The 27,199-nt window shown below is 47.6% G+C and overlaps 1 protein-coding gene across 5 annotated transcripts in view; it reads left to right on the top strand.

Annotated features, from left to right (window-relative positions):
• The first annotated feature begins 1,375 nt into the window (after window positions 1-1,375).
• The window catches only part of MTOR (mechanistic target of rapamycin kinase), a 116,404-nt gene continuing 90,580 nt past the window's right edge, over window positions 1,376-27,199 (top strand). For 2 of the 5 annotated variants that reach the window (XM_079924357.1, XM_079924353.1), the window contains exons 1-19: window positions 1,379-1,472; window positions 3,282-3,571; window positions 4,518-4,626; window positions 5,326-5,558; window positions 6,822-7,022; window positions 7,754-7,888; window positions 11,213-11,488; window positions 11,573-11,681; window positions 14,454-14,640; window positions 15,612-15,740; window positions 16,610-16,854; window positions 18,311-18,526; window positions 19,230-19,435; window positions 22,645-22,767; window positions 23,407-23,496; window positions 23,618-23,710; window positions 24,415-24,549; window positions 24,783-24,912; window positions 26,343-26,593. In XM_079924357.1, coding sequence (XP_079780483.1) covers window positions 3,410-3,571; window positions 4,518-4,626; window positions 5,326-5,558; window positions 6,822-7,022; window positions 7,754-7,888; window positions 11,213-11,488; window positions 11,573-11,681; window positions 14,454-14,640; window positions 15,612-15,740; window positions 16,610-16,854; window positions 18,311-18,526; window positions 19,230-19,435; window positions 22,645-22,767; window positions 23,407-23,496; window positions 23,618-23,710; window positions 24,415-24,549; window positions 24,783-24,912; window positions 26,343-26,593 — 3,030 coding nt within the window. In that variant the 5' untranslated portion in view covers window positions 1,379-1,472; window positions 3,282-3,409. Of the gene's footprint in view, window positions 1,473-3,281; window positions 3,572-4,517; window positions 4,627-5,325; window positions 5,559-6,799; window positions 7,023-7,753; window positions 7,889-11,212; window positions 11,489-11,572; window positions 11,682-14,453; window positions 14,641-15,611; window positions 15,741-16,609; window positions 16,855-18,310; window positions 18,527-19,229; window positions 19,436-22,644; window positions 22,768-23,406; window positions 23,497-23,617; window positions 23,711-24,414; window positions 24,550-24,782; window positions 24,913-26,342; window positions 26,594-27,199 lie in introns of all 5 variants that reach the window. The other 3 variants (XM_079924355.1, XM_079924356.1, XM_079924354.1) reach the window with 3 other exon arrangements.

Genomic DNA, 27,199 nt, shown 5'->3' with positions numbered 1-27,199 from the left:
ATTTCACAGAAGAATCAGTGTAAAGATTCTAAATCTAGAGAAATAGTCATGGGACTTCCCTGGCGGTCCAGTGGTTAAGGCTTCACCCTCCAATGCAGGGGGTGTGGGTTTGATCCCCTCAGGGAGCTAAGATCCCACATGCCTCATGGCCAAAAAAAACCAAAACATAAAACAGAAGCAATATTGTAACAAATTCAATAAAGATTTTAAAAATGGTCCACATCAAAAAAAAAAAAAGTAGTCATAACTTCTTTTTCTCTTAAATCTGCCAAAGCGTTTTTTAGCCACAGAACATTACCAAACCTCTTTTATTTGGTAATTTAGTACTTCTGGAAACTCACACCTCTTCAACAAACACTTTTTATTTAATTAAAGTAAAAAAGTAAATGATGGTAATGTGTAAAGAAAAAATATGCCTTCCCCAAATTCCATTACATCTTAGTTGTATATTTTCCCCATGTGAACATAGACACATAGGAAACATATAAATTTTTAATAGGTTATATTATACTTACATGGTATAATTGTGAACCCTTTTCCTTCTTAGCAAATGTTCATCTACATTACGATTATTAATGGCTACCTACATTTTCCTTAATATAACTTACTATATTTTATTTAGTCGGACTCCTATTGTGAGGTATTTAGGAATTTTCAGTGCTTATTATAATAAACAGACCGTGATTTTTTTTAAAAAAGAGATGTAGTCAAATTCCATTTTTGCTATTGATTTTCGAAAGGATGTTTTTTAAATGATACTACTTTGAAATTATTTGTTTACGAGCAGCTTATTTAGCTAAAACTTGTCTACGGTTTCTCGCGGATGATCTTGTGAGCTAGATAATTTTGGAAAAGTGGGGAAATCTAAAAACGCTTTCAAATGCGTATTACATTTCACAAAAGAGAAATCGCGGATGCACAAGTAGCGCTAGTCCGAAAATTCCACTTCTTTTGCTCCAGTGATTACAAGGCGCTGGCATCGCTCACACTCTGGTCTCGAAAATTAAATCCGGCGGGGTCGCGAACCTCCGCTTACCGCCTCGTGGTTCCATTCCACGGTACCCAGACAGCGGAATACGCACCTCCACGGCCCAGGTGCAGAGGGGAATTATAGTAGCGATGCACCGGATGTGTGCGTGGAAGTGACTGAAGTCAACTCACGACCGATTGGTTCTCCCGAGTGGACCTAAGCCTCCTTTCGCCTGCCACTGGCCACGGGGTTTGTCTATTTGAACAGTCCCCGCCCCCTTGAGAAGCCGGGTCCCAAAGCCTCACTTCTTCTTAATGCCTATTGGCCGATGTTCCAGTCCATCTTCTTCTTACGCCCGTCGATTGGTCCTTAGGGCTGGGAGCCCGCCTTCCCTCCCGCCCGGCTTAGAGGACAGCGGGGAAGGCGGGTGGTGGGGTCGGCGGCCTGAAGCGGCGGTACGGGTGCTGGCGGCGGCAGCTGAGGCCTTGGCCGAAGCCGCGCGGTGAGTCTGGGACCTGGCACCGACCCCTCCAAGGCGGCGGAATTTCCAGACCCACGGTCAGCCTGGTCCGTGGGGGGGCCCCGGGAAGTCGTCCGTCTGGGACGTGGGGTCCCCTCAGTACTGGCCCCCACGGAGTTGGGCGCCGCCTGAGCCCTGGACCCGCACCCCCGAGGCAACGCCCACCTCCTCCCGAACCCGCAGGAAACCCCCGAACCCTTTAGCCTGTTGTGCGTCTCTGGCGCCACGAAGGCCGGCCCATCAGCTCCTGTATCGCTGGGGCGCCTTTGGGTCTCCTTGCCCATCAGTCACCCCTTCTTCAGAGCCCCCTACAAATTGTCCTCAAAGAGGACCAATGTCAGTGTCAGCCCCTTGCGGTCCACCGTGGAGGCCTCTCAAGGACCCATTCCCCGGAGGTGAGCTCGGTTCCATCCGAGCTTCCCCCGCCCCCACCTGACTTTTAACTTCTGTAAGCCCTCGCCACGACCCTTCGGATTTAACTTCTAGTATTTTAATTGAATTCTCCCTGGAGCAGATGGCCTGTGGGCCTTAGACCTTATAAAGATATGCTGGTTCCTTCCTGAGACTGGAAATTCCTTGCTAGCCTCCCTCCCCCAGACAAGCGCACACACTCTGGTTTTCTCATCTGGAGTCCTTGGGTTTCCTCTCTCCTGAAGTCTGACACTTCCTTCTGCACTCTTCTCGGCACTGGAGTATTTAAAAGCTTTTCAGAACCAATTATTCCCTGTTTTTTTTTTTTTTCTCTCTGCGTTTCACAAATTCTTTGAAAAATAAGAAATTTTGATTTTCTAATATAATCCGGACATAACCTAGGAAAGGTGCATGTGTTACTGCCGTAGCAGTCTGCCAGAGCGCTATCATGGCCACTTTATTGTGGTCGCCTGATTATTTGTATTTCCCCCTAGACTGTAAGCCTATTGAGGGAAGGGACAGGGCATAACTGAGGAATGAATGAGTGATCTGAGAAACAAATCAGTCTCTTTTAGAGCACGTTCCAAGTGCTAATGTTCTATAGAACTGTGCTGTCCTATACAATAACCATCAGCCACATGTGGCTTAGAGTACTTGAAATGTGATTGGTCCAAGTTGAGATTGCCCTGAGTGTAAAATGCACACTAGATTTTGGAGACTTAGTACAAAAAAGAGAATAGAAAAATATATCAATAATTTTTATATTGATAACATGTTGAAATGATATTTGGGATGTATTGGGTTAAATAAAATGTATTAATTTTGCCTGTTTCTTTTTACCTTTTCGATATGGCTACAAGGAAATTGAAAGTTATTTTTGCATTTGTGGCTTGTATTTCTATTGGGCAGTGCTGCTACAGAATAATAATCAATTTCCCTCTTTAAATTGAACTCCTGGAGGAAAAGGACAGTCTTAGGCATGCTTTATTTTCTCTCTACCTCCCCACCTCTAGTACCTGACTCTGTGCCATGTACGTAGTAGTCATAATGATAATCAGAGCTAACAACTATTAAGAACTCACTGTGCACCTGGCACTATTTTAAGCACTTTTTAACTGTTTAGTGTGTTAACTCATTTAATCCTTACATCAGTCCTATGAGTTAGGTGCTGTTATCCTCTTATTACAGTTTAGGAAACAGACATTTTAAGTAACTTTCCTCAAGGTATATAATTTTGGACTGGATTCACACCCAGGTAGTCTGGCAGCACAGCCCATAATTTGACCCTCTCTCCTATGCTGCCTCTTTTAAACATCAGTCATTGTTGAATGAATCAAGTCTCTCTGCATGTTTTTTAGTGAGGTATCCCAACCTTTTTAGGATCCCCAGCCTGACGTGGATAGGGTGAAGATCTGTGTTGAGGAGCTGGGGCCATAAATGAGTTCATCGCCATGGTTTGTTATTCAGAATATTAAAGGAAGCTTCTCTCCGAAGAACCTCAGGGCAAGATGCTTGGAACCGGCCCTGCCGCCGCTGCCACAGCTACCACCGCATCCAGCAATGTGAGCGTCCTGCAGCAGTTTGCCTGCGGCCTGAAGAGCCGGAATGAGGAGACCAGGGCCAAAGCCGCCAAGGAGCTCCAGCACTATGTCACCATGGAGCTCCGAGAGGTTGGGATTGCTGTGGTTCGGGCCGTTCATCATGGAGTGTTGGGGTGACATATACCACCCCTGGTTTAGATGCCTCTTGACAGCTAAGTGAGGATTCGGAAAATGCAGAGATTCCATTTTAGAAAGGCACCGATTTCTCACGTCTGTAGAATGGGCAGGTTCCTTTGCAGTTACACATTTCTGTGGCATTTCCTACGTTGTGATATTTTAGGAGTCGGCTGCTTCTTTTCATTTTTTTCTTTTTCATGCCACATTCCAGACCTTCCACTCTTTCTGCCTGATAACAGTGGCTGGAATGGGTTTGACGAGTTGGTTGTTTGGGGCTTGCTTGCTTTCTTTTTTATCCCCCTTAATTTTTATTTATTTATTTATTTTTATTTTTGGCTGTGTTGTGTCTTCATTGCTGTGCGCGGGCTTTCTCTAGTTGCGTTGAGCGGGGGCTGCTCTTCCTTGCAGCGCGGGGGCTTCTCATTGCTGTGGCTTCTCTTGTTGCGGAGCTCAGGGTCTAGGTACGCAGGCTCAGTAGTTGTGGCTCGCAGGCTTAGTTGCTCCGTGGTATGTGGGATCTTCCCAGACCAGGGCTCGAACCCGTGTCCCCTGCACTGGCAGGCGGATTCTTAACCACTGTGCCACCAGGAAAGTCCTGGGGCTTTCTAAATAGAGACCAGACTTGAGGTCAGGGACAATGTCTTGTTTATTCTTATACCCTTGGTACTAGGTAGAATCTAGGACGGGACATGTCCTGCAGAGGAGTAGATACTCGATAAGTATTTGTTAAATACACCGATGAATTGCTCTTCAGTTTAAAACTATAGAAATAGGCAGTAGCCATGTCATCTTTGGCTGGAACTGTACCTCCTGGCTGCCTCTCGGGTCCTAGTCTTTGGAAGCCACCCCACCACTAGGGAGACATTATAAGCTGTTCTGAGCACATCTTCTTTTGTAGATGAGTCAAGAAGAGTCTACTCGCTTCTATGATCAGCTGAACCATCACATTTTTGAACTGGTTTCCAGCTCAGATGCCAATGAGAGGAAAGGTGGCATCTTGGCCATAGGTAAGGACAGAGTTTCCGGTAAGGTGAGAACTGGGAATAAAGGACTCTTCAGCTTTGTGTCTACTGCACCCTGGGTCTGCTTCTTACTGGACACTTAGTTCACATTTGTTTAATGAATTTTAAGGAGCCTTGTGGCTTTCAGTGTACTTATCCAGCTGTTAATTCTAGCAATAGTCCTGGGACATCGACAAAGCAGGTTTTTTCAGATATGGAATCTCAGAACTGTTAAGCGGCTTTTCTAGGGCCAGTGTGCCTGAACTGAAACTAGAAGCCTGCTTTCTTTCCACTGCAAAAATGCAGGCTCTGGTGTCTCTGTAGAGCAAAGTTTGGCATAGTGGGCTTACGAATAGAAGAGTAGAGTTGGGCTGCAGTGAATGAAAGGCAGGTAATTTTCAACCTCCAGGGACTGGTCTTCCATCCTGTGAACTATTATTCAGACCCAGTTTGTTTTCCTTTTCTTCTTGGGAAAACAAATTACGTATACTAAAATGAGGTTATTTTGCTTTATATAAGTAGTTCTGGCACAAATATGAAATCTGTTGGTTAAGATGAAAATTATTTGCATCCTTACTGTCTGGAAATTGCAGTCTGCACTTAAAGTAAGAGGAGGGGGTCACTGGCTAGCTTTCCTCTGAAGGCAGCATACTTTCCTGGACAGCGTGTGCCCTTCCTCACCTTTTGCTTTCCTCTCTTTTCCAGCCAGCCTCATAGGAGTGGAAGGTGGGAATGCGACCCGAATCGGAAGATTTGCTAACTACCTTCGGAACCTCCTCCCCTCCAATGACCCAGTTGTCATGGAAATGGCATCCAAGGCCATTGGTCGCCTCGCCATGGCAGGGGACACTTTTACCGCTGAGTATGTGGAGTTTGAGGTGAAGCGAGCCTTGGAATGGCTGGGTGCTGACCGCAACGAGGGCCGGAGACATGCGGCTGTGAGTGCGTGGCGAGTGGTGGCTCCATGTCGGGGTCCTTCACACGATGTGCTCAGGTCCCTGAAAGGCAAAGAATGAGAGGGGATGCTCCAGGCAAAGGCACTGGGCTTCTTGGTGGCCTTCGGTTCTGTCCTGAATCCCTTTCTCTCTTCACCCTGAGCTCTGTACCTGAAGGGGAGGCTTAACGTTCTCTCTTGTTGCTTGAGAGGCAGCCCTATGTGCAGTGCTTATCCTGACCTCCAGTTTTCCAGAATCAAAAATGCCTCCCAGGCAGAAGGCACCCCCTCAGCTGTAGGCAAGAGAAGAAGCCACAAGCCAAGAGGCTTACAAAGCCCCAGACCACCGCGCCATCTGTAGGATCCCTCTGTCAAGGTCCCTCCATATCCTGTGGGAAGATGGGAGTACTGGGCTGAAGAGAGGAGCCGGGGAGGGACTCGCCCCCCGCGCTGGGAGAGTTGGCCTGCCTTCTCCCAGGCCTTTCCTGTGTGTTTTTTAGTCATTTATTGATCGGTCAGTACGTAGTCCAGACTTCCTCTTTCCCGTTGGCTATTCCTCAATTGAGGAAGTGGTGGCTTCTTACCCTCTTCTTCTAGACGCACATACTCATTGCTTTCTGAGGCTCATCCCTGAAAGAGGCTGGTTTGATGGGCCAGGAATCCAGGCTGTGAGATGGGGGAGAGTCTGTCCTTAAGAGAGAGAATCTATGAATGAATGTGATGGGGATCAGAAGCTTCAGTTGGATCCTTTCCAGTCGGTTCCCTCTTTCGGGGACAGCACCACAAGGAGGGAGCCGGCCTGGGTGAGGGGCCCACACATGGAACCTGGTGCTACTTCCTCACTCTGTGACTTGGGGCAGCCTCTGAACCTTCAGTTTTTCCAGGGTCAGATGAAAATAATAGCAAGATTAAATATTAAACAGGATTATTCATTCATTCAATACAATGTTTATTGAATGCCTGCTGTATTTCGGGCGCATTCTAGGCTATCAGTAGAGCAGTGTACAAAGCATTAAGCACGTCTGCCCTTTCAGAACTTGTGTACTAACGTTACAAGCATTCTGCTTCTAAACACCCTAGGATAATGAACACTGAAATGTTTGATCAATTTCACTCTCCTTCCTAGGTCCCCAGAATTTCTGAGCTAGAAGAATGGGCAAGTGTGCTCTTTTGCTGCTGTATGTAGGCTCTAGGATGACAGGAGGCTGTGTTCCTGAGAGAACAAGACTCTGACCCAGATGAAAGTTCTCTGTGCCTTTTCTCCCAGGTCCTGGTTCTTCGTGAGCTGGCCATCAGCGTCCCCACCTTCTTCTTCCAGCAAGTGCAGCCCTTCTTTGACAATATTTTTGTGGCCGTGTGGGACCCCAAACAGGCCATCCGTGAGGGAGCTGTTGCTGCCCTTCGTGCCTGTCTGATCCTCACCACCCAGCGGGAGCCAAAGGAGATGCAGAAGCCACAGTGGTACAGGGTGAGGAGATGGTTCCATTCCAACCTCCAGCAAAGCACATTTGCGTAGAGTATCATCGGGCCTACAGGGCAGCAGCAGGCCCCTTGCCAAAGAGCAAGTATCCTGTCTGCTTTGATCTCCCATGGTTTTTTAAGCTCAGTATGAATCAGTAGTTATTTTATCGTTTTTCACGAAAGCAAAGATTTATCAATAGCCACACCATTGCTTTATGTACCACTAAGAGTGAGGCTATAGTGCCAGTTAAACTCACTGCCTTCTTAGCAACAATTATAAGACATCTTTTTTCAGAGGTGTTAAAATATAGAAATATGGGCGTCTCTGGAGAGATGCCAGTGTTCCTGTAGTATCGAGAGTCCTGTGCTGACTGCCGCTGCCAAGTGAACCTGCTAAGGACCCTTGTCCTACAAAAAGAGCCCTGAACATGGGAACCTGGGATTGGAGACCTGGGTTCTCGTCTTGGCCGCTCTGTGACCTTGGACAAGTCACTTAGCTTCTTTGAGCCTCTTGTTTTTTCTCTATTAAATAGGGGCGGTAGTGGTGTCTCCCTCGTGGTATTGTTGTGAGAGTTGAAGCTAAATGAAACGAGAGAGCCCAATGAGTTGGGATTGTTGGTGACACTGGCACGAGGCCCTTAGCAGGCATGGTAACCTCAGAACCCCCCATATAGATGGGTGGGGCTGCTTTCTAACGCTGGACGTTGGGTAGTTTAGGCATTCTGTATCTCTCCGTAGCACACGTTTGAGGAAGCAGAGAAGGGGTTTGACGAGACCTTGGCCAAGGAGAAGGGCATGAATCGCGATGATCGGATCCACGGAGCCTTACTGATCCTCAACGAGCTGGTTCGCATCAGCAGCATGGAGGGAGAGGTGAGAAGCGCGTCTGAGGGTGTCCAGTCTTCTCACGTGCCATTCTGGGAGCGAGACGAGGCGAGATCCCTGTCCTCAAAGAGCTGACGTTTTGTTGGGGGAGCAGGCAATAGACAAATAAATAGGAACATTTCAGGTAGCAGCAAGTTCTGCGAGGAAATGGGGTGGTGGGTAACGGGGGTGCGGGTGACTCCCTCCCTGAGGTTGGTGCCGTTTGAGCTGAGACCGCATGACATGGAGGAGCCAGCCTTGCAGCGGGCAGGGAGGGGGTGCTCCAGGCAGAGGCTTTGAGGTGGAAGAGCGTTTGATAAGTTCAGGCGAGAAGGGAAGTGTGGCTGGTGCACCGTGAGCAAGGGAGAGGGCGGGAGGGGCCGCACCGGGGGCCTCACAGCTCATGGCCCCTACTGGCTCCCGTTCTCCTCACAGGGCTGTGTCCACAGGATGACATGATGGCATCCATCTTTAACAGTCATTGGCTACTTGTGGGGAAGAGCTTGTGGAGAGGCAGGAAGGGAAGCAGGGAGGTGAGTTAGGAGGTGTGCTGGCTCAGGAAGCAGCTGCAAAGGTGGGTTTAGAAGCGCAAGGACTGTATGAGGGAAAGAAGCTCTGAGAGAAAGTGGGCAGGGGGCTGGGAGAGGCTGGGAGAACCATCAGGCCTCAGTGCGGATCCGACCCTGAGAGAACAAGAGCGGGAGGAAAAGTTGGATGGAAGCACCCTCGTCTGCTGTGCGGAGCCGTCACAGGGTCCTCAGGCCAGAGCTGGCCGTCAAGAGGAGGCCCACCGTAGCCTTCCTACTGTGTTCGTCATCGGCTAGAAGCAGCTCACGGAAAGCGTGGCCTTGGCACAGACATGGCCATGGATTTCAGAGTAGCGGCTGGGGCCCTGGGTCGGTTACTCTCCTGGTAGCTGGAGGTCCTATTCTCACGGCTGCCCCAGGAGGCGATTGCAGTCACCTGGGCGAGCAGTGGTGGTGGCTTCGACTGGCACTGGCAGTGTAGACACAAAAGTAGATTCAGGGTCAGTCCACTGACACCAGATGCAGGGTATATCTGGGAGGTAGAGCCCCACCTGTGAGTCTTCCTGGGGGAGCTGGTTGGTGTGGACTTCCCCCCCCAGGGCTTCCTGCTTTCGTAGACCCAGCGATCATTTGGTGATGGCTGTGCCCTAGATGTGGGAGCAGCGTGTGCTGCAGTGTGTGTAGAAACACAGCGAGTCTGGCTTTGGATCCCCGCTCCTCTATACTGTGTGACATGGGTAAATTACTTTCCCTCCTTATTTTCCTCAATTTTAATGGGGATCTTAGCCACCTCATTGGGCTTCTGTGAGGTTTCTAAGTATGTGTGAGGTGCTTAGCACAACACCTGATACCTAGTGGGCGTTCCGTAAATGGTCACCCTCAGAGTTTTCCCCACCCAAGTATAATGTGGTACTTTCCACTGTACCCCACACAGCTCTGGGATCTTTGTTTTCTTCCAGTAAAACAGGGCAATATCACCTAACTGATAGGTTTAAATGAAATAGTACTTGTGATGGTGCTTTGTAAATTATAAAGAACTATCCAAATGTGAGGTGTTACAATTTCATAACTTTTTCATTCATTCAGCAAATACTAATTGAGCACCTACTGTGGGCCAGCTATACCGTGTCCTAAGAGCTAGAAGAATAAGGCAGCAGTGAATAGAACAGTACATTCTAGCAAGGGGAGGCAGACAATACATAAATAAGTAAAAATACGTAGTGTAGCATATGGTGATAAATGCTGCGGAGAAAAGTAGGGCAGGGAAAAGGAATAGGGGATGCTAGCATGGATCGGGGATTACATTTTAAAAGACGATGATGTTTGGGCACAGCCGTGAAGGAGGTAAGAAAACTGCCATACACACCTCTGGGGTGAGCTGTCCTCCAGACCGCTGGTCCTGGGAGCACGAGGCCCCGCGTCAGGAGCGCGCTGCTTGATGAAGGGAGCAAGGTTGCCGCTGTGACTGAGCTGAGTGAGAGGAGCTGGGAGATGGGGTTGGGGGAATACCTGGGGCAGGGAGGGGGCTCGTCACCTAGGGTCTCAGACGCCCCTGTACAGACTGTGTTGGGAATGGATTACGGGAGGGGCCAGGGCTGAGGCCAGGAGTCTAGTCAGGGGGGAACTGCAGCGTCTCAGCAGTAGTGGGAGCTGTCGGGGTACAAGGGATTTGGAGGTCGATAGGAGAGAAAGAAGGGTCAAGGTTTGGGGCCTGAGCAACTAGAAGGGTAGAGTTGCCATCTACTGAGATGGGAGGAACAGGTCTGGGGTCGAAGGTCAGGAGTTTGCTTTTGAGCGTGTTAAGTTTAAGATGTGTGTTGGGCGTCTGAGCGGAGTTATTGAGTAGCTCTGGGGAGAGATCTGAGCAAGAGAGACAGATTGGGGAGGTCACTGGCATATAGATGTTATTTCCAGTCGTGAGACTGGATGAGGACCCTCGGGGAACTAGGATAGTTGGAGGAGAGATGGGGGCTGAGAACCTGAGGTCGGGAGATGAGGAAGAACCAAGGGAGACCAAGAAGGAGCAGCAGCAGGGGTGGGGATGGGGCGCCAGCAAACCTCAGGGTCCAAGGAGCCAAGGGAAGAAGGGGTTTCAAGGAGGAGGAAACACTGAGTTGGATCAGGTGCTGCAGACTATTCGGTTTAGCAGCCTAAGAGTCCTGGTGACCTTGACAAGAATACTGGATAAGATTTTCTGAAAAATGAAAATATCTGTGGAAAGAGTTAGAAGTTTGGAAATTAATTGGTTTGTATCTTTCTCAATTTGGAAAGCTGGAGAATGAGTTATTAAGCAGCCCTTTGAGTAGGTGAGAGATGGGGGTTCTCAGCCAGTCAGTGTACTCCATGCCTCGTATGGAGTTCCTAGGACTCTGAGAACATTAACTTGCCTGAGTTGTCTCTACCTGCATTTCTGGTGAGAAGAGGGAGAGCAGAACGTCCTTAGCAGGATGCTGGCTCGGGGCTGCCCCTCACCCTCGCAGGAGGCTCTGTTGCTAGATCCTAGGTCTGTTGTCACAGCCATCCGCAAGTCAGCTTTCCCAAACCAAGGGTGGGGTAGGGGGTTCTTGGGGGCCAGACCCCTGCTGCTGCTTCATTGTTCAGTAGGTGGTGCTCTTCTGCCTAAATTAGAACAGATTCAGGCCCCCTGCAAGGTTCTGGGGAAATCGAATCCTAGAGATGAAGAGTGGCCGCCGCCCACTGTGGGAAGAGTTGCATTTCAGGGTTGGGCTCGTGTTGTCGGCAGACTCCCTGGTGCCTAGGCAAATGTCACTTGTAAGTAAAGGTGACTCTTCCTCCATGTATATAGCGCCTGAGAGAAGAAATGGAAGAAATCACACAGCAGCAATTGGTACATGACAAGTACTGCAAGGATCTCATGGGCTTCGGAACGAAACCTCGTCACATCACCCCCTTCACCAGTTTCCAGGCCATGCAGCCCCAGCAGTCAAACGCCTTGGTGGGACTGCTGGGGTACAGCTCTCACCAAGGCCTCATGGGCTTCGGGGCTTCCCCCAGCCCAGCGAAGTCCACCCTGGTGGAGAGTCGCTGCTGCAGAGACTTGATGGAGGAGAAATTTGATCAGGTCAGTGGCAGGAGGTCCACTCCCTCTTCTCCCAAGCTCCACGCCTCCCTTTCCTTCGCCAACCCTGTGTCCTTCCTGTCTCAGGTGTGCCAGTGGGTGCTGAAGTGCAGGAATAGCAAGAACTCGCTGATCCAAATGACAATCCTGAATTTGTTGCCCCGCTTGGCTGCCTTCCGACCTTCTGCCTTCACAGGTGAGGATGTCCACGGACGTGTCATGTCATTACCCATTCAAGGGTAATTAAACAGAGAAGACGAGATGCCAGAAAGTTATGTCTGCTTCTCATTTGGAGCAGTGCCTGCTGAGGGGCTAGTCTGTGGTCTCTCGCCTCTATCCAGCTTCAGTGGCATCTAGTTCAGCTTTTCTGTAAACGTCTGAGGCAGCAAACGCAGGAGCAATGCGAACGTGCAGGCAGAGAGGCACTTCTAGAGCCAGGCAAGTTCTCATGTGTGGAAGCCAACACATTGATGAATGGACTTCTGAGAGACCACAGGAAGGGCAGTTTCGGTTTCAGTGGTGCGCAGCATCCAGTCTGTGGGGCAGGGAGGATCCGGGGACAGTCCTGTGTCTGCTCCTGAGGTGGGCACCGGGCTGCCCCCCCCCACAAGGAGGAAGGACTGGATGCTTCAGAGGCTGGTTTCACGGGTAATAGACTGGGTTCCCGAATTCCTGAATTCTTCTTGCCCTGTTCCCACTGGGCGGTGTGAATTCCTGGTTCCTGAAGCTGGCCCAGCTCAGACACTGGCTTCTCCCTGAGGCCTTGCTGGGTCACTCTAGCTAGAAACGTGCTTTTCCTCTTCCGTTACAACCCCCAGCTGTGGAAAGGCTTTGGTGTCATCAGACCTGGGGTGAATCCTCCCTCTGTTCTTAACTGTGAGATTAAGGTTATTTGACCTTCCTGGGCCTCCACTTCCTGACTTGTCAAATTAGAATGACAGTCCTTGCCTCATGAGATGAGCTGCTTTAATGTCTAGGCACCTGTCTAAGTGCCTGACACAGAGTAAGGTCCAAGAAATAGAAACCGTTATTGTTGCTGCTTCCCCTAGCTATTTCAAAGCCATTTTAGAAACAAGATAAAGGTAAAAATTATAATAATACTCCAGTTGCCTGTTCATACTTAGTGTCCTTGTCTCACCTCCCTCCTTGCTGAGTGTAGAGACCCCGGACCTACATCTCTTTCCTCTTCACTATGGTGCGTGCTTAATAAGCGTTCAGGGCCCAGTGAGAGGCAGGATGGGAAATGAAAGGCCAGCCTGACCCTCAGCAGATGCCGTTCCCTAGCACAGACTCATTTCACACCACCCAGCTCAGATGAAAGCAGAGAAATACAGCCGGTGAGGTGTTAAATGTGCTGGGTGTGAGAATAGGTGTTAAGAGAGGATGAGGCAATTAGCCACATAAAATCACTGAACCAGAGAGAAAGGATATAATGAGAATCACCCATATTTTTTCAGTTTTCCATTCTTCTCACCTGGTACCCAGCAGCTTCTCTCTTTTTTAATGAACAGACATGCCCCTATTCAGTAGAGCTTTAAATGATCTTGGTTTGAAAGTCTGTGGCTCAAAAGAGAATAATAACTAGGCCAAATTTGATCAAAGTCTGGCATGCTGTAGAAGCGGTTACCTTAGTAAGTTCAAAAGACGGCCTAGCAGCAGGATACAAAGGCTCAGAGGGGCCCCTAGGTTTGTTCTTTTGATGTGAGTTTTTGTTGTTTTATTAAATAATGTACTAAAATATGTTCTGGAAATTCAGCCTGGGCAGCCTCCGTAAGTACAGTCTCATTGGGAAAGCGCCACTTTTTTAAAGTTTGCAGTTTGGAAGTCATTGCTTGCACTTCCTGATGATGCAAGCTTTGGGAATATCAAAAATACTCCCCCTAGGATTGGGCTGGAATCTCAAGCAATGTCAGATTCCTAATCTCTTGGGGTGCTAAGTCTGGAAAAGGAAATTACCTTCTTGATTTAAGCTCATTTCCTGCTGAAACGCTGTCCTGCTCTGCAAAGGTCCCATTTTTCTCGTTGGTGCACTCTGGTTTGAGAGTTGTATCACCTTGGTCTCTGACTGTTTTCAAGCTCCAGCATGCTTCAACGGCATTTGACCGTGAGCTGTGAGAGAAGACATTTCTCGATAGCATAAATGCAGTGATGTATGTATGCCGTTTGGGAGTCTAGTTCACTGTCTTCTAATTGTGGTCCTGGTGGCCTTGAACACCCCTCACTTTCTACTGGCTGCGTGGTCTTGCTTGTGTGTGCTGCTGGTGCACGGACTTGAGGCCAGAAAGATGGAAGAGAAGAAATGGAAGAGGGGCAAGAGGCAGGAAATAGCAGCCTCTGAGGAGTCGTAGCACCTTAGCTTAAGCTGCCCAAGAATCGCCTACCCATGCACACTGGCTTATGTAAACTTAATGAAAACACACATGTGGCTTTCCAAGTTACGGACTAAATCTTGTTCTATTAAATATAACTGTAACAGAAGTCTCTAGGTGATAGCAAAGTGATTTCTAGGCCTATGCTGAGTGGAATAGCCTGTTTATTACAAACAGTTTTCAATATTACTTTAAATTTCCAGATAATATAAAATAGCTTAGATGATCCTCTCTTTGTTTTTAACCAAGGTTTAACATATATTTCTTGAACAAAAGCATGTAATCTTTCCCTCAAAATATAATGCTAATGGCGATAATTAATGCAGTATTGTTTTGGAGACACTTTTAAGTTTTTGGTTTTTTTTTTTAATTAAAGGAAAAACAGCTTATATTTCTAATATTTCTAAAAGCTGTATCAGAAGAGTGATTATCAAGCAAAGCGTTTGGTTAGTGCATTCTCTAAATTCTTCTTAATATCTTTCCAACAGGCTTTCTTAATTTATTCTTAAATTTAAGTGTTTTATAGGAACTTTGACCTTTCATATGTAGACCACCCCTCACCTTGAGCCATATATACACTTTGTTGTTTCTGTGCTCAGATACCCAGTATCTCCAAGATACCATGAACCATGTCCTAAGCTGTGTCAAGAAGGAGAAGGAACGGACAGCAGCCTTCCAAGCCCTGGGGCTACTTTCTGTGGCTGTGAGGTCTGAGTTTAAGGTCTACTTACCTCGTGTGCTGGACATCATCCGAGCAGCCCTGCCTCCTAAGGACTTTGCCCATAAGTAAGCAACTCTGTTATGATTTCACCTTCCACCCCATTTGGTTGGAGAGGGAGGATGGCTGCATCCCAGTTTCCGTGGAGCTGAAGCCTGTTCTCTGCGTCATTAACCAGCAAATCATATAATGAATAGCCCTTCTTCAGTTGAGTTCCAGCTTTTCCCAAATGAAGTGACATGGATGTAAATATTTGGGGAGGTTGAATACCTGTTCATACCAATACATGTTAGATACCAGTGCTGTTCTCAATATTATTTACTGGGAACCTCCTAGTTTTGTTCTTTTCTCTGGCTTTCAAAGGTCTGATTTTGATAACAACTAAAGCGAGGGTTCCTAGACAGGAACTGAGGGGACCTAACGGTCACCTTTTTCTTTATCATTGAAGTTGGATACATTATCCTACCTCTTGAAACGTCCCAGTGAATAAAATATGAGAAAGACCTTCAGCACCCTGCAAGGTGGCGAGGCTAGGGTATCTTCTCCAAGTCTTAGAGGGTCAGTGTTAATTAGAATTGTGTCTTCATAGTTCCCTGTGTTAGTAGCGAGGATTGTGCTGGTGAATTAATAAGCCTCGCCCGTTTCAAGCCCAGCATTCTCCTCATAGGGAGAATTTCTTCTCATATGATGGCTGTGCCCTGCACTCGTGGTCCCTGATGTGCACGTTGTTCAGTTTGCTTCCTAAATAGGGACCTTGGCCAGCACCACACTAACCCACATGGTGCCTTTTGTGTGAATTCTGAAGTGGGGCCCCTTCCTCAAGAGACTTTACTGCCATCTGCTGGTCATTTGTTGTAAATACACAAGTCTGCAGTGACTACAGTGTGATGGGTCCCTAGACTGTGCAGTAGGTAACCTGCACACCCACATGGGGTGGCCCCGCCTGGGTAACCTGCTCTCCTTGCCCCAAGGTAATTTTGAGGTAGGGTATCACAAAATGCCGTTATGTCTAAACTAGCCACTCTTCGGTTCTCTGCAGGAGACAGAAGGCAATGCAGGTGGATGCCACGGTGTTCACCTGCATCAGCATGCTGGCCCGAGCGATGGGGCCGGGCATCCAGCAGGACATCAAGGAGCTGCTGGAGCCCATGCTGGCGGTGGGCCTGAGGTGGGTGTCGGGAACCTGAGCTGTCCCTGGCTCGGGTAGCATGAGGCTTGAGTCACAGTCCTGGGTCTGTGTTGAAAGAGCGAGGCATGGCTATTTACACGTTAAATTGGATAGGTAGGATAGCTCACACTAAACTCATAGGCTAGTTTCAAATCCAGGTTTCATCACTGTCTAGCTGGGTGATCGTAAATAAATTATTTAACTTCTCTGAGCCTCAGCTTTCTAGTCTGAAAAGTGGGTACAGTAGCAGTTCCTATGGTCTAGGTTTGTCGTGGGGATTAAGTGAAAGAGTTCACGAAATAGCCACTCTTAGTACAATGCAGTCTGTATAAGAAATGCACCACTGGGAATTTCTTGGAGATCCGGTAGTTAGGACTCAGCACTCTCACTGCCCGGGCCCGGGTTTGATTCAATCCCTGGTTGGGGAACTAAGATCCCACAAGCCATGTGGCGTGGCCAAAAAAAAAAAAAAAAAAGTGCTCCGTTAGTGTTTGCAGCTATCATTTATATTAAGATGGGCAAATTGCTTAAGCTCCCTACACTTTTGTTCTCTTCATCTATAAAATAAGGACGATGCTCTCAATCTGCTTCCCAGATATTTATTGAGACTTGGTTTTCCATAGTGACTGAATTACAGTAAACAAGTTCTCTCAAGGCAAAACCCAGAAAATCATAGATTGTTTTGAAATATGGGATCAGGCCAAGAGAGTTTAAGATATATATTCTATTTCATTGTATCCTTTCTGCTTTAAAGACTAAGCAGGGGTGGAGCCCAATCCCCTTGCTGGACAAGAAGGGCTGTTTCTTCCCAAGACCAGACCAAATATCATATATCCAGCTCCTTAAGTGACTGGTTTCCTTTTCCTCAGCCCTGCCCTCACAGCTGTGCTCTACGACCTGAGCCGTCAGATTCCACAGCTGAAAAAGGACATCCAAGATGGACTCCTGAAGATGCTGTCCCTGGTCCTTATGCACAAACCCCTCCGGCACCCAGGCATGCCCAAGGGCCTGGCCCATCAGCTGGCTTCTCCTGGCCTCACGACCCTCCCTGAGGCCAGCGATGTGGGCAGCATTACCCTTGCCCTCCGAACTCTTGGCAGTTTTGAATTTGAAGGTAAGAAATTGCGATGGTACAGATGAACCGGTTTGCAGGGCAGAAATAGAGACACAGATGTAGAGAACAAACGTATGACACCAAGGGGGGAAAGTGGCGGGGAGGGGGGCGTGGGATGAACTGGGAGATTAGGATTGACATGTACACACTGATGTGTATAAAATGGATGACTAATAAGAACCTGCTGTATAAAAAAATAAGTAAAATTAAATTTAAAAAATTTTTTTGGAAAAACCAAGAAATTGTAGTGGTTCTTGCCAAGATAGTCAGTGATACTGGGAACCTCGAGAAAAGAATGAGGGTACCTAGAATTCCTGGATCTTGCTAGGGGTCCTGGAGACAGGGTAGCTGATTCTACAGCAGCTCATCCTTTTATAGTCTTTCCGTATATGGTTAATTCCTACCGTTTGTTTCTTTGTCCCATACAAAGACAAAGGAAAATGGGGTGGGGGCAGATGGTGTTGAGGAAAAGTATTCATTGATCCAAGGAACTAATGCTGCAGAGATGGATCCCCCTCACCTTGTCACCTCCCTTTGGCTGAGATGGTATTGAATTCTTTAAAATGTATAAGCAGGGCTTGGGGGTATTTTCATTCCAATGGTGGTGTGATTTCCAAGACTGCTGTACTGTGTAGTTCAGTTTGGAATTCTAGGCTACAGATAAACCCACATTAATGCCTTAGGGAGATACGTTTCAGGAGAGAAAAATGGACTGTTTTGAAATTTAAGATTGTGTAGGTGGTATTGGTTAAGGCTACAGGGAAACAAGTACAAAAAGCGTAGATATGCTGTCTGAATACTTACACAGCATCGCTAGTTTCCCTGTTGCAGTTCCTCCATTTACACTGATTAACACCCAGGATAATCTATTTCTTTTCTTTTCTTTTTTTTTTTTAACATCTTTATTGGAGTATAATTGCTTTACAATGGTGTGTTAGTTTCTGCTGTATAACAAAGTGAATCAGCTATACATATACATATATCCCCATATCTCCTCCCAGTCTATTTCTAAGGAATAGAAAGTAGCTATATTTAAACCCAGCCTATATCAAACTCTCTTTTTGGTATTTAAATCTGGGAACTAAAATAGATGAGGTAAATTTGATCAAAAATTGTTTTACTCTCTGAGAATATAAAGGGCTGGGTCCGAATAAAACAAAATAATTCACTTTTTGAAGGAAATAAAGGATTGAGATGGAGGCAGGGAGGAAATGCCTTTTTTATGTCTCCCAGCTCCTTTTCTACCTCCCTTCTGCCTTTCTGCTCATTGGAAGATCATTTGTTACTTTTTTAAGAGAAGAGTTGGGGGTCAATATCTTGCTGGTTGAATATCTTGTTGAAAATTAAGTTAGTAGCCATGGAATGGAAATGGAATGGAAAATGCAGCTAGCGAGTTGCAGACCTACTGTTCAAAGCAGCAGTGTTTATTCTGTCTTCTCTCTGCCTTTGTATCCAGGCCACTCTCTGACCCAGTTTGTCCGCCACTGTGCGGATCACTTCCTGAACAGCGAGCACAAGGAGATCCGCATGGAAGCCGCCCGCACCTGCTCCCGCCTGCTTACGCCCTCTGTCCACCTCATCAGTGGCCATGCTCACGTGGTTAGCCAGACCGCAGTGCAAGTGGTGGCGGATGTGCTCAGCAAACTGCTCGTGGTTGGGATAACAGATCCTGGTAAAGTTTGAGATGGAGGCAGTCTAAGGAAGTGTAGGTGCCTGGGGCAGTTGGAAGTAGCCAGTTTCCTTTCATGGCCTCAACAAGCTGATGTCCAGCATTTTCTCTGGCAAAACCTTAGGCTTGGCTAAACCAGCCTATTTCTGTAAGATAATCGGCCTTAAATTCTATTATCTTGGACTTCCCCGGTGGCGCGGGGTTAAGAATCCGCCTGCCAATACAGGGGACATGGGTTCGATCTCTGGTCCGGGAGGATCCCACATGCCGTGGAGCAGCTGGGCCCATGTGCCATAGCTGCTGAGCCTGCGCTCTAGAGCCCGCGAGCCACAGCTGCAGAGCCCATGTGCCACAACTACTGAGGCCCACGAGCCTAGGGCCCATGCTTTGCAACAAGAGAAGCCACCGCAGTGAGAAGCCCACGCACTGCAACGAAGAGTAGCCCCCGCTCACCAAAACTGGAGAAAGCCCATGCGCAGCAACGAAGACCCAACGCAGCCAAAAATAAATTAATTAATTAATAATTTTTTTCAAAAAAATTCTATTATCTTTGCTCCTGTGAGTAGAGAAGAAAATGACAGGTTTGGTCAGAGAAGGGTATCTGGAATCCTCTCCCTAGGCTGATGGCAGTGGAAGCAGAAAGTGGGAAAGGACTGGAGGGAGGAGAGGGGTGAAGAGGCACTGAAAGGCTCGATTGCGCTTGCAGACCCCGACATCCGCTACTGTGTCTTGGCATCCCTGGATGAGCGCTTTGACGCACACCTGGCCCAGGCAGAGAATCTGCAGGCCCTGTTTGTGGCCCTGAATGACCAGGTGTTTGAGATCCGGGAGCTGGCCATCTGCACTGTGGGCCGGCTCAGCAGCATGAACCCAGCCTTCGTCATGCCCTTCCTGCGCAAGATGCTCATCCAGGTAAGGGTGTGGCGGCCACGCCTCGGGTGGTGGGGAATGCACGCTCATCGTGGTGGGGAATGCACGTTCATCGTGGTGGGGAATGCACGCTCATCGTGAGTGCTCCTTGGGGAGTGAGAGTCGAGGAGGAGGAGGGGAGAGAAAAGAGCGAGACGCCTGGTAGAAGCCACATTTGGCTCCAAGGGCCCGCGTGTTTTCCCGGCTTGGTAATTGCGATTCTAGTGCTTATCGCCTCATAAGCCTCTTGTCAGCGTGACTCGCAAGCTGACCTCTCACGTGGCTCTGCCTTTTTCCTGGGAAGTCACCAGTGAGTCCGTTCCTTGCCCCTCTTCACTACCTCTGCTGCAAATGGTGTCAGTCTGCCCAGCACCTCGCAATTCTTCCACTCCTGCTTCTGCTGATGCGAGGCCAGGCACAGAGGCCGAATACGGGAATGGCTCCAGCACTGTTTCTCGTCATCCTTGCCCCTGGTCTGTGGTCCCTGGCTGTCGTTCCTAAATAATGTGAGATGCCAAGCTAAGCTGCTTGGACTAGAGCCTCAGGTAGATGCGGGTTGGCATTGCTGCTAGAGCTGGTAGGATTTCCATTTTCTGCTGAAGCCTGTCTTCTAGTTCTTGTCTTCACCCGGCCGCGTAAGTCCTCTGGCTGAATTGTGAACGATGCACAGAGTCCAGTCCTTCCTGCCTCAAGTTATTTCCACCCACCTCTTCTGGGTCTCAGTGTGGCTCACCTGGTCATCTACTGTCCCCCGACTCCATCCTGTCCCCACCACACCCTCTGCTTCATGATCCTCCCCATGGTTTCTTTTGAAATAAACACTTTTCATAACATATAAAGAACTGAAACATAGAAAATTATTAATGTAACTTCTACCCTAAAGAAATGTCATTTATTCGCAGTCTATCATAATTAAAGTGACTGTGAGTTATATCATCAGTGAACAAATTAAAAGATTATACTTATGTTGGCACTTGTGTTTTTAGCCTAATGGTTCACTCCTTAACTGCTGGCCCGTGTTAGGAGTGCCTATCCTTTTAAGTCTTTGAAATAGCTAAAGTTTGGGGGAGGAAAAGAAATCATTGTTGAGCCTGCCAGCTCAAACCATGCTAAATAAGCTTGATAGAGATATATCTCCTAATGAGAATATCAGTACGTTCATCCAGACAACAGATGTTTTGAGCACCTTCTGTGTTCCAAATACGGCTGGGTTCTGGAAGCATGCCAGTGAACAAGGCAGGCATGGGCTGTGTCCTCAAGAAGCTTATAGTAAGCTATCAGGCTATCCGTTTTTCTGATACTGGAAAATGTGAAGCATCGTTAAATGAATTTACTATATACTGAACTTAGCCCTTGAAACTCCAGAATTTTATTTTATTTTATCTTTTCTGTTTTAACAGAATGCAGCAAATGTACAAACACTTTATTAGCAAAGGGAATGAATAAAACAAGTACAGCTTGGGAAAAAATTTTTAATAATTTTTCTTGTTTTTAAACTTTGATACAGATTTCCCCAAGTTGAATTGTTCATTTTCATGCCTTGGTAAGGGACCTTACCTAAATGTGCTTTGGCCTTTTCTTGGCGTCTTGCTCATCTAGGTGGGCATTGGGTATTGTTATTAGAGTGCAGCGGCGCTCTTTGGCTCTGGAGTAAATTGGGGGCTGTTTGATCTGGTCCTGCGCTGTCCCAGAGAGTTGTGCTCTCCTCACTGGTACCCATTTCCCCGCAGACAGCCATCTCTTGAAGTTATGCTTCTGTTCTTAGTATCCTTCTCCATCCCCTCTCACTGCTGTATGCTGTGACCAGGTGAAAACAGACTGCCAAGGGGGTCCAGGAAATCAGGATTATTAAATCAATAATGTGAGACAAAACATAACATTGAATTGGAGACGACTCCTTTGGGTAGCTGAGTTAACACGAGCTTTGTTTCTCACTTTTCCCACTGTGCAGAGATTTCCTTCTGGCAACTTCAGCTCTCCAGAAGTCTGTCTATATTAAGTTGTTTATGTCTGTGTCACCAGGAGCATAACGTGCTGATTTGCTGGTGTTTTCAGCGTGTCAGTTAGATCGCACATGTTATCTCTGTTCATTAAGGTCCAAGGGGATTCTATTGATATAATCCCTAACTGTTTGGGTTTATCTAGAGGTGCCCGAAACCACAACTGAGTATCAGTATTTCTTTCCACATCACAGCTGTTCTGACTAGTCTTTGATTCCATTGTCATTATTTACAGGCACTCTGAGTGATTTGCTGTCTGTACAGATATTTTTCTTGCAGAGAGCCTTTCCTTCATTCTTTTTTTTTTTCAATTAATAAATTAATTTATTTTATTTTTTGGCTGCGTTGGGTCTTCATTGCTGCACGCGGGCTTTCTCTAGTTGCAGCGAGCGGGGGCTACTCTTCGTTGCGGTGAGCAGGCTTCTCATTGCGGTGGCTTCTCTTGCTGCGGAGTGCTGGCTCTAGACACGTGGGCTTCAGTAGTTGTGGCACGCGGGCTCTAGAGTGCAGGCTCAGTAGTTGTTGCTCACAGGCTTAGTTGCTCCACGGCATGTGGGATCTTCCTGGACCAGGGCTCGAACCCGTGTTCCCTGCATTGGCAGGCGGATTCTTAACCACTGAGCCACCAGGGAAGTCCCCCCTTCATTCTTTTTTTTTTTTGCGGTTCGCGGGCCTCTCACTGTTGTGGCCTCTCCCATTGCGGAGCACAGGCTCCGGACACGCAGGCTCAGCGGCCATGGCTCACGGGCCCAGCTGCTCCGCAGCATGTGGGATCTTCCTGGACTGGGGCACGAACCCGTGTCCTCTGCATCAGCAGGCTGACTCTCAACCACTGCGCCACCAGGGAAGCCCCCCCTTCATTCATTATTTTTGCAAAACCCTGCTCACAGCGAGCCCTGTTGGTTTTCTCCGTCTTCTGTGACTATCTACACTGTTAAAAGTTATGGTTTGCAGAGGGCTGAGGGACCTTGGAGTACTGTGACAGAAGGAGAAAGGGCCGGTTTCAAACAGCTTTTCCTCCGGTCACTGCTGTTTCCAGGACTGTTCTGTGAGCTGCAGAGATGGCCTTGCTTGTGGAGTATCTAGCAGCTCCTTGATCCGCAGTGAAGTTCTGGTTCCTTCCTCTAGTTCCGCGCCTCATTCTCACTTCAAACACACAGTCCCTCTCGAATTTCCTTTGCCGTATTCGTAGTAAGCCTTTCTTGCCTACAGATTTTGACAGAGCTGGAGCACAGCGGCATTGGAAGAATCAAGGAACAGAGTGCCCGCATGCTGGGGCACCTGGTCTCCAATGCCCCCCGACTCATCCGCCCCTACATGGAGCCTATTCTGAAGGTAATTTGCAACAGACAGAGACTGGTTCTTTCTCTCTAGGATGTCTTGGGATGATGAGAGTGTTTTGGTGCTCACTGGTGCACTGAACAAAGTAGATAATTTCTTTGGTCCCAGGCTTGCAGACAAGGGCCACATCAAGCACCCTCAGTTCAAGAATACCAGGAATCTCACCAGTTGCAGGAAAGGGCTCTCCTTCTAAGAGATAAGATATGGTGTTTCAAGCCCCTCATCCAATGTGCTTGGCGAGGAGAAGTAAGATAGTGGCATAAAGTAACTCCCCCAAAATGAAGAAAAAGTGAGCTTTAAAATCTGAGTCCACCTTCAAGTCTATGTTAGACTCATGTGAGGTGTTTCACAACTTACGTGAATCTGGGTGCATGATCACACAGGTACAGTTTAGGGAAGGCATGGGAAATGTTTGTAGGTCATGGCACTTGCCAGCTCCCTCATACGTCAGACTTGTGTGCAGTATGGAGAAAGGCTTAAGAATCCACATTCCAGAGGAATCCTGGATTCATAAAGCCTTAGAAGTAATTTATCTATGACTGAGATGGTCTCTTGGGTGAATTGTACTTATGTGAAAAAAGTTTTCTAGTAGACTCTAACCAGCATTCATTTTCTCATACCTTCTTTCCATAGGCTTTAATTTTGAAACTGAAAGATCCAGACCCTGATCCAAACCCAGGTGTGATCAATAATGTCCTGGCTACAATAGGAGAGTTGGCTCAGGTAAGGGGACAACTGCTTTTTCCATAGGATGGGAAGAATTATTTCACCTCTAATGAAGTCAAAATACTTCTTAATGCCGTAATTTCTAATGCTGTCTACCACTTCCTTTTTCACTTTGTAGGTTAGTGGCCTAGAAATGAGGAAGTGGGTTGATGAACTTTTTATTATCATCATGGACATGCTCCAGGACTCCTCTCTGTTGGCCAAAAGGCAGGTGAGTACCACTACTTCGTGTTTGAGCAGGATCGGCCCCATGAGGCCAGGGACCTCGTCTCTCTCAGTCACCTTAGTGTGCCCAGCCAGTAATGCCTAGCCCTAGTAGGTACTTAGAAATATTTGTTAACTGAGTAAAAAGAAGAAAGACTTGGAGCTAGAATTAGCGTTCATCCTGACCCAGAGTCACTGTCAGTATCAGGGCTGACCAGTGCCATTTCCTCTAGACTGAAAAAAAAAGAAAAATGCAGGTCATCTATCAGAGCCCCGGCCCCTAAAGGGAAACAGAGAGTCTTGGCCTCTGGTTGTGGGGGGAAGTGGAGCTTCAGCTCACCCTTCCCCGGCCCTGGCTTCGCTTTGGTCATCGAGGTCATTAGGTGACTAGACTGAAAGTAAGAACAGCCTTAATTTCCTTTTGAGTCCGATTTCTCCTGTCAATCATCCAGGGTATAGAAGAACTATATACTTCCTGAGAAAGGCGGGACTGTTCTTTACCTTTGATCCAGCGATTGTTGTGTTGGTTTGTAGCCTTGTTTTTATGTCCCAGCTCTCAGGATTTTAGTTTATGGTTAGTGCCTTTACTGGGCATTCTTTTCTTGTAATAGCCTCTAACACTTTGTTATAACCATTTAATGAAGAGTACGGAGTATGCTTTCTTTTCTCTCTTACTGGTGCTACAAACCATGTGATCTTTTGCCTGTCCAGGTGGCTCTGTGGACCCTAGGACAGTTGGTGGCCAGCACTGGCTACGTGGTGGAGCCCTACAGGAAGTACCCCACATTGCTTGAGGTGCTGCTGAATTTCCTGAAGACTGAGCAGAACCAGGGTACACGGCGAGAGGTAGGAAACACCGCAGACTTGGTGTTTAAAGACTTTGCTGGGAGAATGGAGAGACGTTTGCGTCATTAACGTGCTGTGACAGTACTGATGAGACTTCCTGTCCCTCTCCGCTTTGTCCCTGTAGCTGGTCGTGGGATATGAATTGGGCATCATGGAACATGAGTATCCATGAGAGCTGCGGTAGTCAGGTGCTGTGATGAATGTTTTCTTTTCCCCTCCCCTTTCCCACGCAGGCTATCCGTGTGTTAGGGCTCTTGGGGGCCTTGGATCCCTACAAGCACAAAGTGAACATTGGCATGATCGACCAGTCCCGGGATGCTTCTGCTGTCAGCCTGTCAGAATCCAAGTCAAGTCAGGATTCCTGTAAGTTGAGGAGAACCTTGAGTGGCTGCCAAGTTCTTGCCTCACTAAGCCCCCACTGGCTGTGTTTAGAAAGAGCCTTGGGCTGGATAACTGTGAAATTATTGCATATTGACTCACCTTGTGACTTTTGAATGGAACGTCAGTAGTTTCCTCTTGAGTCACAGCAGGGGCGCTGCTTCCCAGTGTGTCCAGTCTTCCCGTTTGTCCAGGTTCTTTGTTAAAGGTCAACAGGCTATGTCTGTAGTCACTCTTAGGTGCTGAGGAGAGAGACGTGAATTATCACCCCATCACCCTTGTTCATCTGTCATTCTTTGTTAGTGCATCTTTGATGTTTTCTATTCCCATGGCACCCAAGGAGGAAGAGGGTAGAATGTATTCTCCCTGTTTTAATTGATAGGGAAATCTGAGGCTAAGGCTCAGAGGGCGTGGAAAAACTAGTAGCAGTCAGGATCCAGGGCTCTTTCTTCCATCAAGTGGTCTAGCTGTAGAGTTCCTTTGTCTTTAGATAGTAGCCTAAGAGATTGGGCAGGGCGTGGGGATGCAGGTGAGTTTCCTAGGCTTAACTCAGTGTCCATCAGGGCAGGCGTATTTGTCAAAGTGTGAACGTTCAGCAGTGGTTCTCCCATCTAGTTCAGCAAAATGTTATTTTCCCCAAATAAAATAATTTGTTTCTGAACTCTGTGGATGGGATCATACTGCTTCCAGTTTGTTCTTCTGTATATGAGAGAAGTGTGCCTGCAATGTTAATCCTGTCAGACCCACAGCCTTCGAGCAGAGCCTGAGCCACATCCTCCAGCGTTTCCTCCGTCCTCAGCAGTGCCAGTCATCCAGTCTCTTGGATGTTCTGGTTCTTAGCGTCCTTATTGTGCTGTTAAACCGCTACCTACCCCCATACCCTCCCCTCCCTCTCCCCCACCCTCCATACCCTCCTCCGCCCCTCCCCCACCTTCCATACCCTCCTCCACCCCCAGTCCTTGAGATCCTTGTTGTTCAGGTCAGGTAGCATTTGTTGTTAACTTCTCTGAATTCCCTAGGGGGACCAAGCAGCTGCTGAACAGATGTTTGCCTAATTTAATCCCCTTTATTTTCATTTGGTGGAGTAACTTTTTATTGATGGTTTCAGCTACTGAAGTTGTGAACTGGAATGGTAAGAAGCTAAATTAAACGTAGCAATTTAAAGAAAACCCGTCATGTACTGTGCTAGGCTTTTGTAGTTTAGATAATAGACAAGCCAAAAACTGCCCTTCATGGTGAGAGCCTATTCACTGGCTCCTAATATACCCGGTATTCCCAGTGGTGGTAGAGTACAGCAGGGAGAGAGATGTGAATGCTGGTGACCCACAGGAGGTTTTTTTGTTTGTCGGTAACCACGCTTTGTCCAAAGTCAGAGTCATGTATAGCTCGTGATCCTCACCTTTGTTTGGTCCTAGCTGACTACAGCACCAGTGAGATGCTGGTCAACATGGGGAACTTGCCTCTGGACGAGTTCTACCCAGCCGTGTCCATGGTGGCCCTGATGCGCATCTTCCGAGACCAGTCCCTCTCTCACCATCACACCATGGTCGTCCAGGCCATCACCTTCATCTTCAAGTCCCTGGGGCTCAAGTGTGTGCAGTTCCTGCCCCAGGTCATGCCCACATTCCTGAATGTCATTCGGGTTTGTGACGGGGCCATCCGGGAAGTAAGTGGGTAAACCCCCAACCCTTGCTCCTCCCTGCCCCGTGCCATGCCTGCGTGGGAAGTCCATCTGTGCCTCAGCTTCCTAATAATGTACTCTCCTTGCCGTTATGCCTAATGCCTTTCCTCCCCCAGAACTTCTAACACCTAAGTGTACAGGTATAATCAGTTCAGCTCAACTTCCTGTTTTATACCTCAAAATGGCTAAAAGATGAGTGGCTGGAGGGGAAGCGGGGGGACAGCATTGTTATTCTCCGTAATCTACTGTTCAGTCCAATAATCTGATGGAATATCCCACAGTGGATTTCTGGTGGTTTCGGCATGATTAGATTTAAGTCAGACGCTTAGTGGGAATACTACAGAGGTGCAGTAACAATGCTTCATAATGTCAGTTTGTCCAATTATTGTTGGTCCTGAGTTTGAGCACATGGTGAGGTTGGTATGTATCAGATCTCTCCATTGTAAAGTTACCTTTTTTCCTTAGCCATTAAGTAATGTGTGGGGTGATACGTTGAGACTGTGTGACTGTCCTATTCCCCAGCTACCTTTTACCCAGTGATTTTAGCCACCATTGATGATCCTTGTTGGAATCAATTATCACGTTGGTTGC

This window comes from Stenella coeruleoalba (genome assembly GCF_951394435.1).
Source record: "Stenella coeruleoalba genome assembly, chromosome: 1".
NCBI classification, from domain to species: domain Eukaryota; kingdom Metazoa; phylum Chordata; class Mammalia; order Artiodactyla; family Delphinidae; genus Stenella; species Stenella coeruleoalba.
The sequence above is the reverse complement of the archived record's forward strand: the minus strand, read 5'-3'. Positions and strand labels throughout refer to the sequence as shown.